Source organism: Echiichthys vipera (genome assembly GCF_963691815.1).
Source record: "Echiichthys vipera genome assembly, chromosome: 13".
Taxonomy (NCBI): domain Eukaryota; kingdom Metazoa; phylum Chordata; class Actinopteri; order Perciformes; family Trachinidae; genus Echiichthys; species Echiichthys vipera.
In genome coordinates, this window is record NC_139838.1 from 24,632,039 (window position 1) to 24,644,305 (window position 12,267).

Below are 12,267 nucleotides of genomic sequence, written 5' to 3' on the forward strand. Positions count from 1 at the left end.
AATCTGTTCACAGAGACAGACATATGTGTTACACACACACACACACACACACACACACACACACACACACACACACACACACACACGGACACACACGGACACACACGCACGGATACGGACACGGACACACACAAACACACACACACGTACACGTACACACACACACACTCACACACACACAGAGGAGAAAACAATACCAGCGTTGGTAATGAAAAAGAGCCTGTAATATGACCAGTTCTGCCTAATGCAGACTTTTCTAAAAGAACAAAATAATTACAGAGAGGAAACTAAAATAACCTTCTGGTGTTGAATGTTTTTCTGTTTCCCAGCAGCTAGATCGACCCCATCACAACAGGTGAAGCAGCAGGGCCCTCTGTGAAAACCTCCGTGATGGAGTCCCTCCTGAAGCCGGCGGCGCTCCTCTTCACACTTTGGTGCTGCTGCAGTAAGTCACAAAGTACCATAATAATGTCATAGGTCTAGATTTAAGTTTGCACCAAAAATAACTTGTATGTTATCTTATATTTTAAGTTACAAATAGATGTTATATTATTATATAACATATTTATATATATTTCAGGTGCTCAACGCGTTTACTACATAGCTCCACATCATGGCAGCTCCAATGGAGCAACAAAAGTAACCATCACCGGATACGGTAAGAGATTACATCCATCCTAATGTTTGTAACTTTTTTACAAGTTACAAAAGTTACGACGAAAGTGAATGCACGACAAGCTCTGGAAGACCAAACGTCAGCAGAACGTTGAGAGGTCACTAATTATTTATTACAGGGGTGCAGAGATTAAATGTAATGCTTGAGCACCTCTAAAAAGTGTCTAAAATCCCCCATGTGCTAAACATTTCCTTCAGTAGGACTTATCCGGTCTGCTTGTTGACTTCTTTATCCAGAAACACACATTTTAATTTACCTCAGTGCGTTTTCCCCCCAGGTTTTGCCCAGGAGAGACAGTTCCAGCTGAATCCAGCCGACCCAAACACATTCGGCAACCGCGTGACCTTTGTGTCAGACACGCTGTCGATCCCCTGTGATGTGGAGAGAGACTCAACACACGGGAACAAGATCCTGTGTTACACCAGGTAGACTACAGGTTAAGGGTACTCTTAATTAAATATACACAATTTTTACAAGTCCCGACCTAAAACGATTCATCTGTCCATCACAGACCCATGCCGTCTGGCCACCACTTTTATGTCCATGTCAGTGTGGACGGGGTTCCCATCACTGACAGCAACATGTGCAATGGCGTGTATAAATCAGTCCACTGCAGATTCTTTGTAAGTTTGCAGCTAATGCAACATTTAAGTCAATAAATTAAGTTAATTGTTTTGATTTTCTAACAGTCTTTTTCCATTCTTACCATAACGTCTCTCAGTCTATCTGGTACCGCACGCCTACTATCACCTCCCTGACCCCAGTCAGTGGTTTCCCAGGTACAGCTCTTTATTTCTGTAGCATGCATTGTGTATTTACTGAGCCCAGTTTGAGATTTATATTAAACCTACTTCTTAATCACTGCAGGCAGCCTGGCGACAGCGAAGGGACGCACCTTCACTGATGTGTATGGAAGCAACACTGCCACGAGCTCCAATGGCCGAAACGTCAGAGTTCTGAGGTATTAAAATAAAATGACACAGACTTAAATGTTCACATCACTATGAAGTATTAAGTCATTTGTTGAGTCGTGCATTAGTTAACCATCACTTATGATTCGCTCCCTCATTGTCTAAAGTGTTTCAGGAAGTTCTTTAAAGTTGTTTCTTTATATTGGAAACAGTTTAAATGATCTCAACCTACTAACATGTAATTACTTCTTTATGCAAATTTGACACAGAGTTACAGAAGATGTTTATTTGTTTTCTTGCTAACTACACATTTCATTTAAACATTAAATTATATTATTTTAAATGTAAACTTTATACTCTTGTAATCAGTCAATGAATGTGATCTTGTTTATTGCAGAGCCTACATGGGAGGAATGCCATGCGAGCTGCTTAAACCGAATTCAGATGAACTGTAAGTAGATGTAGAAGGCATTTAGAAATTAAATGCACGACTGCTGGCTCTTTATATTAATTTGTACAATCTTTTATTTTACGCCGGTGCCAAGGAAACACATCTACACTGCTGTGTGTATGCTGTAGATGAATGACAATAAAGTCTCTCTTATCGACAATAATCATATGGCTTCAAGTGAAGACATGACACAGTCCCTTCAGCTACAGATAAATCTTTTGTGTGATGAATTTATGTTAAATAAAACCGATGTAATGTTGAGTACATGTGTAACTACATATACCATAAATATGTTCTAAAGATATAACCTACAACTGAACTCCGAGACTTCTTCATACGGATCCCTAACCTGCAGAATGACGGGGACGTATGTTGGTAAGATGGTTCTGTTCACAATTGCAGCCGTTTTAAATATTTATTTTTTTACTTAAATGATTGTTTTATATCCTACAGGGCATCATAACATGAGTTACATACTTGACGCTGACTATGGAAGGTAAGGCACTGTTCACACATCTGACTTCCTGCTGACTCCAGTTCTCCTATTTCTTTAAATAGAGTTTAAACTAGAAACCTCTTTAGAGTTGGGTGACACAATGTTTCACTCAACAACAATATTATCATTGTATTACCAACTGTAACAATATTAATTCATTTCTTCATATCTTTAGGAGTTCAATAGACAAGAATCTATTCAGGGTTTCAGGTTTGGGCAAGCTCCACATGTTTCAGACGTATGCAGGTACGTTAAACAGAAGTGCATTTGTTCACAGAAAGTACTTCCTCTGTAGTATTTGTTCTTATTAAAGTGAAATGATTCTTGTGCAGAGGTGAAAGGAGTCTCCCCATCCACGGGCAGTGTCCTGGGTGGAACCCTGTTGACCATCTACGGCCGCTTCTTCGACCAAACCGATTTCCCAGCACGTGTTCTTGTTGGAGGTAATCAGATATAATATTAATCAGGCTTTTGTCAGAAACATAAGACAGCTCTGCAGCGGGTCACAGTTTATATCCTCATGCAGCTAGACGAGATTTCTATTTCAGCTCTTTTAGATTTTTCTGCGGCCTTTGCAATAGATCGTGCTCTCCTAATTGATAGGCTGGAGGAAAGGGTTTATCTGTTGACAACAAGGTATCCACCTGTGCTCCTTTAACTTGTGGGGTACCTCAGGGGTCAATACTGGGACCCATTCTTTTTTTTCTTTATATATGCTCCCCTTAGGGCACCTGACCAGGCAATTTGTTTGTGTATTTTAACATTTCTACGCAGATGACACACAGCTCTATCCATCCGTTAGGCCTGTCAATGTTTCCAATTAAAATACTATGCACAAGTGTCTGGAAGAGATTTCAAATAACATCCCCCATCACCTCGGTTCATTAGGCACTAAAAGAAACCGAAGTGTCACATTTGACAACCAGCTTAAATTTGACAAACACTTATTCAGTCTTGCTAATTTCATCTGAGGGAAATTCAGTCTCACTACTTTCATCAGCGAACAATTGTTGCCCATTTCTGTCGTTCCAGAAGTTGGTAAAGATATCCATGCCTTTGTGTCCTCCCATTTGGACGTCTGTAATGCTCTTTATTCCTGCCTAAATATCACTTAAACTTCACCCTGGTCTGATGAAACTTCACTGGCTTCCAGTTAAACTAACAATACAATTCAAGATCCTCAACTTCAATGACCAGTGGTCTTGCTCCATAGCACATAAGTGAACTATTGATGCAGTAAACCCCTGTTAGGGCCCTCAGGTCCTCTAAACAAGGCTTACTAGTTATGTCACTACAAGACTGACAAGACTCCGGTCCTGCATTCTCCTATTTATTACTTCTCTGCCGTTGTAATGTTTTTTTCACTCATCTTTTGCTTTTTAACCTTATATCTGTTTGTAAAGCACTTTGCAACTTATGTCTTAGGTGTTATACAAATAAAGCATTATTCTTATTATTATTATTTCACCCAGTACAAAGTGTTCAGCATGAATAGATGACTGCGGTGAATCTCCGCAGAACAAATCCCCACACATTGTTTTGGCCTTAGGTCGTGCGATGGTGATAATCCTATGCAGCACAAAAAGAAAGGGCGTGCTTACATTGAGACACAACAAACAAAAGAAAATTATAGAGCAGTTGCACAGTAGAGGAAAGAATCTTCTGAGGGCTTAGAGATGCAATAGAGCATGAAGAGCTGATGCACCGTATTTTCATAAGATGCCATAAATCATTTCACCCATTGTTGGCTCTAAGTTACCTTACAGGCTTGAGAAGGAAGTGACTTTTCGTGAATCAGTGCTCTTTGTCAAGATCATCATTAAATCACTATTCTTCCAGGTGATGAACTTTAACCAGAACTATAAACTAGATACAGACGCCAAAGCATACATTAACAAATGGGAGTATCATTTAATTAAGGCGACCAAATCAGATTGTTTCAAACCATCGTGTCTACATTATAAGATTTATTTATGCCTGATAAAACATCAGTAACTGTAACCACCCAGAGAAATCAAAGAACTTGTTAGATAGTCTATTGTGCTTTTACTTCATGCTCTAAAGTTAAACACATTTAGGGGTTTCATGAATATGTCATAACATGCACAACTCTTTCTACTGTTCTTCTTCCAGAGCTCTCATCATCTATTACTATAATCTTTTTCTCTCAACCTCAATAAAGGACGATAGATTAAAAGCTTCACAGCAGCAAAGGGAGCAAAAATCATATGAAAAGTATTGATAAGAAACTAAAAACATGTCGAGACACTACAGGCAAAAAATACAATAAAGGTTATTTTATTTTGGGTTATTTTGCCTCTATAAAGTGTCTTCTTTCAGATGAGCAGAACGAAAAAAATGAAAACTACACTTTTTCTTTTTGCGTCTGCAGATTTCTACTAAATTCACCACAAGTTAGCGTTAGACAATGCATCATTTGTATGCTTAAACATATATTTTCATTTCACTTGTAATACAAAAAACACATTTCTTAATATACAGTACATATCTCTCTATATATATATCAACTGGGGAAGTTGCACATGGATATCTATTAGTTAACATGTTTTACTTCAGTCTCAAAATATGTGAATTTTTACAATTCATATCTTTAACAGCCGGGTGAGGGTTTCTTACCTCTCCCTCACAATCTGCTACGTTTGTTGTATATACTTTTATTTTCATCACTTGCTTTGTGCTAATAAACAAAAATAAAGCTGAACTACAAGGATAAGGAACAAATTATTAAGAACGATGCAACCGAGGTACAAACAATACATCAACCTAATTCAAAATTCACATATTTTCAACACGTCTTCATGTCCGCTGAAAGTCCAGTGAAGTGCAGAAAATACACACAAAGTTTGTTCCTAACAAAATCACTTTGTGGTCAATTATTCCTTCAGTGAATATTGCGCTATTGTGTTTTTGTGAGCTGCTTTCAATCACTTGTTTTTCTCTTCAGGTGCGCCTTGTGAAGTCGAGACCGTGTCCGATGACGAAATTACATGCAGGACCGCCAAACAGGAGATGAACATCAAGAACATGACTGTCTTCCCAGGTGAGAACACGCAGTTCCTCTTCTTTTGTCCTTATGTCTTTATTTTTCTGCTGTGTCATCGTCTGAACAAAGCGCTAACGCCGGTTGACATCTCAAACACTGGAAGAATCTCAAGCATCTGTCCTGCTTGTCAACAAAACAAAAGTCTTGAAGATGAGGATCCCATGTCATCCCTTGTCAAAGTTCATCTTTGCTTTGATGTGCGTGGACTGTAGCAAGATAATCTGTTTGGCTATCTGACTGTGACAAAAGCACATACCTTTTGATCATGCATCACACATCATACTGTACAGAAGATGTATAGAGCTGATGCGAACAGAAGATATCTCCAAAACTTTACATCAAGACTTTTTTACGCAATGAAGAACTTTAAGTCATCGTAGCTGCTCTAGATCAAAGCGTGACCCTGGACACTTATCTTCTTCTCTCTTACATACCTGGACACATATCTTCTTCTCTCTGACACACCTGGACACTTATCTTCTTCTTTCTTACATACCTAAGAAGAAGAATTCCTTTATTAGTCCCGCATTCAATTCAATTTTTTCACTCAGTTATTGTTATTCATGTGGGGTTCGGTGCCTATGGACACCTATGGACTGAGCTATTGCCGCACCACCTGGACACTTATCTTCTTCTTTTTTTGTGCAATAACTTTATCCACAACTTAAGTGCATTAATTTAATCTTACTGCTCATTATATTTACATGATATGTATACAGTTATACATATTTTATCTTATACATTTCCTCTACATTTAACTCATCTGATTTAACCGTCTGTGATTTTTTTTTACCTGTATTCTTACATCTACCTCACATATGTTTTTATATATATATATATTTTAGAGTTTATTGCTTACGGTTTATTGTTTTTTTAGATACATTATGTATTTATTTAGCTAAGAGTTTATTGGTATCCTATACTATATATTTTTTTTATACCTCCCTTGTGTTATTAAAAGCTGCTGGAAACTCAATTTCCTTGCGGGAGTTCATCCCAAAGGGATCAATAAAGACAAAAGTCTAAGTCTAAGTCTAAGTGAGAGCATAGATTCCTTGTTTTTTTCATATCAGAAGCTCCGTATGATTCAAGGTATTTATTTGAAGTATGCAATGTGTGCAAAAAAGTGCTCAAACGAGTTTGTGTTAGAGTTGGATTCTGCAAACAACTTCTAATTGCAAAAGAAGTAAATAAGGTACTTAAATCTATGGATATATTTATTTATTTATATATTTACTTGCTTTTGTAGACCTGATCGTCAAACTAAATAATAAAAAAGCTCATCGGCATTTCTTTTTCTGTATGTCGTTCATGTTTTACAAAGGGTTTAACCTGAACCAGACTTTACAGAAATAATATAAATCATATCGCATCCATACAGGGTTAGTAGTATTCAGCTTATATGCAAGTTCAGGTATAGGAAAAATGCTACCCCAACATCTTTAGTTTATGCTTGAAAAATGACTTACAATAGATTTTCAACAGTTGCCGTTTAACTTCCTGCTGTCTGTGGGCTCATTGATTATTGGACTTAGCTCTAATTTTGATAAACCACCATTTATTTCCACTTCTCTTCTAAATCCAGGAGGAAGAGGCTTGAAGATGGAGGTGTGGAACGATACCAGGCCGGGATCCCTGTCTGAAATCTGGGGCTACAACGAGAACACGACTGGATACTGGACACAGAGGATCGACTCCATGCCCTACCGCTTTGAATTTGAGCGTTTTACTACACGATCCACAGGCTTCTTTGTCCCAATGGCTAGCACCAACTACACAATATACCTCAACTGTGATGACCGATGTGAGCTCTACCTCAGCACCTCCAGTCGCCCAGAAGACAAGGTATGAACAGATGGTTTCAGTGCAGAATGAATCACGTCGACTTATGATCTGAGTTGCCATTTGAAACAATCAAATATGCCTATTTAGATGTTTTATTTTGTGAGAAAACACTAGTATAATTGTCTTTTTCTTTAGGTTAAAGTTGCGTTCCAGACACGTTATGTCCCAGATCACACAAGGATGGCATCACAAAAGTCTGAAGTAATGGCTCTGGAGAAAGGAAAAGCGTGAGTACATGACTCCTAAAACTACAAATCATAAATTCATAGCGCATCATTGCAGCTGGAAACTTAAAACTATTTTTTCCTGTAGCTACTACTTGGAAATTCTGCATCAAGATTATGGAGGAGCAGCTACTGTCAATCTTGTTTTGTTCCAAGAGGAGAGTTCATTCACAGAATACCAGACAAACGATGCCATCAACGAGGTTCAGCATATCATAGCTAAACAAGATGTGTTCGATGAGGAACAGGTATGTATGAAATTACCTCTTGCTAATCTGAGGGTCTGTTAAACACAACACATCCCAGATTATCTGCTCACCCCCCCTTGAAGGAATGGTTATACATTTTATGCAGAGTTCAGTGAGTTAGACGCTGCTCTATTATCTATTTGCCTAATATGAATTTACAGCTAGAAAACAGTTAGCTTAGCTAACAGGAAACTGGCGGCAAAGCTAGCTTGCGCTATCCAAGGAAGACGCCACTTCTAGTCAAGAAATAATGCAGCACATAATTTTTTTATGCTTGAATTTTTTTGTATGGATGAAAATAACAATATGTAATGTGTTAATCTAAGCCTGTGGTACTGTAGGTGGATAATTTAAACCTTTAACAGAGCTAGCTAGCCTGTTTTCAGTCTAAAGCTAAGCTAACTCTGCCTCCATTCTTTTACATTTTCTTGCCAACGATGAGGTCAGTACCACCCTCTTGTAGGTTTAATAACTATGAAGCTAGCTAGAGTACTGTTAGCTTAGCTTAGCATAAAGACTGGAAAAGGGGGGAAAGCTAGCACACAAAAATAGCTCAAACAAACAGGTCTTAATTAGTGAGTTTATGGAGCTATATAAATAATATGTGTTTTAACCTTTGAACAGATCTAGCTAGCTGTTTTCAGTCTTTATGCTAAGCTAACACGGTCTCCCAGCTCCAGACGAACTTCTACCTTTTTATTTAAACAGTTAAATAAAAAACAACACCTTCCCAGTTTCTGTTTGCCATACTAAGTAATACACAGAAACAAATGTGTATGCTCTTTAAAATCTGTCTTTAAACATTTAAGCAGCTAAAAAAAATTAAGCATGTCACGTTATGTAAGGGTTTTTTCTATCCTTCTTTTGGGTTTTTTCAAGCTTTCAAGTTGCATCTTTTTGGAAAAAGATAACTTATCAATATCTGTAGTCCTGTAGTCAAAACAATGCCACAAGATTTACTTAATTTTAAGCAAAATATGCAGCTTTGTTTACTGGAAAAGCTGTTTTTCCCCCGGATGTTACAATGTTAACTTATTACGTGTTTTCCCTTCACGGTGTTTGATAAAATCACTAGGCAAAATAAGGTAGATTTAAAAGCAAATTACCTCTTCTATAGGAATTACCTCTTCTGCCAGTTCTGTGCCTCACTGTTGCTTATTCTCACTGTTTACCAGGTGGTAACTTTAGAAAACTGGCAAAATGTCGCCGCAGTCAAAGAGGTCCAGAAAGTTACGGTCAGCAGCAGCTGCGCCAGCCATCTTTGTGCAAACACCTTCTTCAGCCTCGGTTATGGAGATGCAAAGACAGGTAATGTGTTTATCAATTGATTAATTTGAAATATAATAAGTGTTGCATTTGTATTTGCACATTAATTACATTCAAATATCACAAATGCATTTACGTTTAGCATAAACCACATTAGAAAAACCCTAAAACTGCTCTAATCTCTACCACAATGAGCCTAAAAGTATATCCTAGCTTTAGTGCTAGTTCATAAGCATTGTTGGTTTTTTGTTTTTGTTTTTTAGGACCGATTTCAGTCAGCGCCTCAGCAGCTCTAGTGGAAGCATCCTTGAACAACCTTTGGTCCATCAAACCTGACACAGTCCAGGTCACCAAACTGGACGATAGCCAAGGATCTCACTTCACAGTCACATTTGATTCTGACAGAGGTATGAAGTGTGTGGCTGTTACACTTTATTCTAATGCACATGCATGTAACCGACCACAATACTGTATGGTACCTGTGTACAGGTTTGTATTTGTCGTTTTAGCAGCTAAAGTGTCATGAATGGATTGATCATATGTCTCTTTTTCTTGACTGCAGGGGATTTCAAAGCTCTTCATAGTGAGGTGTTTGGCTCTGACACCAATGTCACTGTTGCTGAGGTTACAAAGGGGAGAAGCAACATGGCGACATTCACTCTTATCTGGGGGGGAATTCCCACGCAGCCTATTGTCTTCAATGCAACTGAGTCCGAGGTCTGTTGTGTAAAAATGTTTCCCTCTGTGCTCAGATACTGCGTCTACATCTTGAGAAGTTACTGACTGTAACGTGTAGAAACGTAATACAAAACAAAGCATGAACATCCAGCTTGTGTGACTGCGAAACAGGTGCAGTCGGCTCTGGAGGACATGATGAAACCCGAGTGTCCCAAAGAGATCCTTACCACTGAGGGGACTGATGTGAAGTACTTCAAAGACTTTGAAACTGATAACTCTCAGGTCAGTGTCTGTGCTTATTTTAAACACTTTAAATTCAATTTCTGTACATACCTTATATCTTTGGAGATCATCTGATTCTGGATTCTCACAGTTTTCTGATTTGATGTTGCACTCGACAGTTCAATGACGCAAATGAAGGGACGCCAGTGAAAAACGGTGCTTTCTGTGGCATGTGGTCACTGAAGAACGCAGAGGTTCTTTTCAAGGAAAGCTACAAAACAGAGGCTGGTGACAGTTACGGAGCAGTTTTATTGGACAAACACCCCACGGTAAAACACTGCTTTATCAAGAAAACAGTTGATATATGTGCTAAAACATGCCGTCATTGTAATTAACTGTGACGTATTCTTCCTTTTTCATCATAAAAATGTTTTCCTTTCCTCACAGCTTTGCTTTGCATACAAGGGAACATTGAAGGGTGAAGTTGGAGTGAAGTTCACTTACACAGACAGCCAAAGCAGCACAAGCCAGACACAGACGGCGAAGATCAGCACTCTCTTCACTAAGAGTCAAACGTCAGTAAATGCCACAAAGGCCTTGTAATTTGTCACATATATGCAAACTTCTCAGCAAAGTTGCAGCTTCTAAATGCAATTCTTTATTGACAGATGGAGCTACAAATGCATGGACGTGCAGAGTTCTCTGCAGACAAGCTACATTGGAAGCAAATACACTCTGCACGAGCTTTACCTCTACAAAGACGCGTCTGGGGAGGATTTCTATGTGGACGCTGTTAACATCCTAAAGAACCCCACAACAAATGATGAAAATGGTACATAGCTTGATACTGCTTTTTATTTTGGGTAGCACTTTTATATCAAAGCCAACAGTAGCTCAGAAGTGCCATCAGATTATATTCTATACCTTTCTTTGTGTTCACGTAGATGTGTGACAGTAGGGCTGTTCAGATGCTGCACACTGATGCCGTTCCTTGGATCTTCAACAGTTTATTTCATTTTCTCTGCATTGTTTTCTTACAGCTGTTCCCCAGAAGAGGAGGCCTGCACCCTTTGAGAGCTCTGGCCGTTCCTTCGAGGGGATCACTGTTGCCAAAGACGTATCCACAGCTTCTCAGATCAGCTACAAAATCAAAGCCACGCCCTCTGAATGTGCCTTTGGTTTCCCACTGATGGGAGTTGGCTTCATGCAGGTAACAGATTAATTTACTTTATGCAACAATGTCACAATGAAGACTTTTATTTTTCACCTGCATCTTCCTTCTCTGAAGTGCAGGAAAACACAGATGTACTGTCCTTCCAGTTTAGGTTCATCTTAATATTTCAAAACCCTAAAATTAAGCAAAGGTGTGGAGCTGAAGTGGAGTAAGAATGGAGCAACCACCTGTTAGTTAATCAGACACTCCCTTCAGATGCAATATTTTCTCAGTGGGACAATATTAACACAGGTATGAAAGGAAGTGTCTTCAGCTATTGAAATCCTAACTTCTCCTAATGGGAAAAGAAGTATTGAGTTATTTAAACAAGAGAAGGTGGAGCTTTTCCATTTACCCCAGTACAGTCACAGTCTGTTGGAGCAACAATGTGGAGTCTCTAAATCTGCCCGGCTTGTGTTTCTTGGGAAGTGAGGCAACTTTACTAAACTCTGAGGCAATGTGCTGCTCCAATAAAACAGACAAAAAGGCGTTACACACATATGCTAAATTCTAGGATTAATCCTGATAACGCATCTTTGAAACAGCAAACACAAGGAAAGACGAGGACGTTCCACAAAGAAAACCTGGTGTCAGGTTAAAAAGAGCAGCTCGAGCAGCGTGACGAGGAAATGCTCGATAGCCCAGGGCCATGTGATGAGCACAGAGAGGCGCCAGGATGATCCTGTATGTGTCTCATGCCTTGACATGCTGTACAGTACAGTCATCATTTGACTAGCAAATTGCAGCAGTGATGGATTACTGCATACTGACAATAATCCATTGTTTGCTCATTCTGCGGTATTTGTTATGCTTTTAAAAACACTTTGCCTCCGAGAGTTTGGTTGTTTTAAGATGTCGATTTCATTCAAATATTAAAACTCAAAAATATATTTTATTCCATGCAAATACGTATAAAACTGCTCAGAAAGTAATATAAAATTCAGTGACAAACACCTGATCATTCAAGCCGTAC

The 12,267-nt window shown here is 38.8% G+C and overlaps 1 protein-coding gene across 1 annotated transcript in view; it reads left to right on the top strand.

Moving 5' to 3' along the window:
• Positions 1 to 390: 390 nt before the first annotated feature.
• The window catches only part of pkhd1l1.1 (PKHD1 like 1, tandem duplicate 1), a gene marked incomplete at both ends in the record, with an annotated part of 64,171 nt that continues 52,294 nt past the window's right edge, over positions 391 to 12,267 (top strand). Inside the window, 22 exon segments of the mRNA XM_083925219.1 lie at positions 391 to 445; positions 954 to 1,101; positions 1,188 to 1,299; positions 1,398 to 1,455; positions 1,544 to 1,637; positions 1,985 to 2,038; positions 2,340 to 2,413; positions 2,492 to 2,534; positions 2,710 to 2,780; positions 2,867 to 2,977; positions 5,500 to 5,595; positions 7,184 to 7,443; positions 7,579 to 7,670; positions 7,756 to 7,915; positions 9,091 to 9,223; positions 9,445 to 9,588; positions 9,744 to 9,898; positions 10,031 to 10,141; positions 10,261 to 10,410; positions 10,529 to 10,656; positions 10,750 to 10,913; positions 11,122 to 11,291. Coding sequence (XP_083781345.1) covers positions 391 to 445; positions 954 to 1,101; positions 1,188 to 1,299; positions 1,398 to 1,455; positions 1,544 to 1,637; positions 1,985 to 2,038; positions 2,340 to 2,413; positions 2,492 to 2,534; positions 2,710 to 2,780; positions 2,867 to 2,977; positions 5,500 to 5,595; positions 7,184 to 7,443; positions 7,579 to 7,670; positions 7,756 to 7,915; positions 9,091 to 9,223; positions 9,445 to 9,588; positions 9,744 to 9,898; positions 10,031 to 10,141; positions 10,261 to 10,410; positions 10,529 to 10,656; positions 10,750 to 10,913; positions 11,122 to 11,291 — 2,583 coding nt within the window.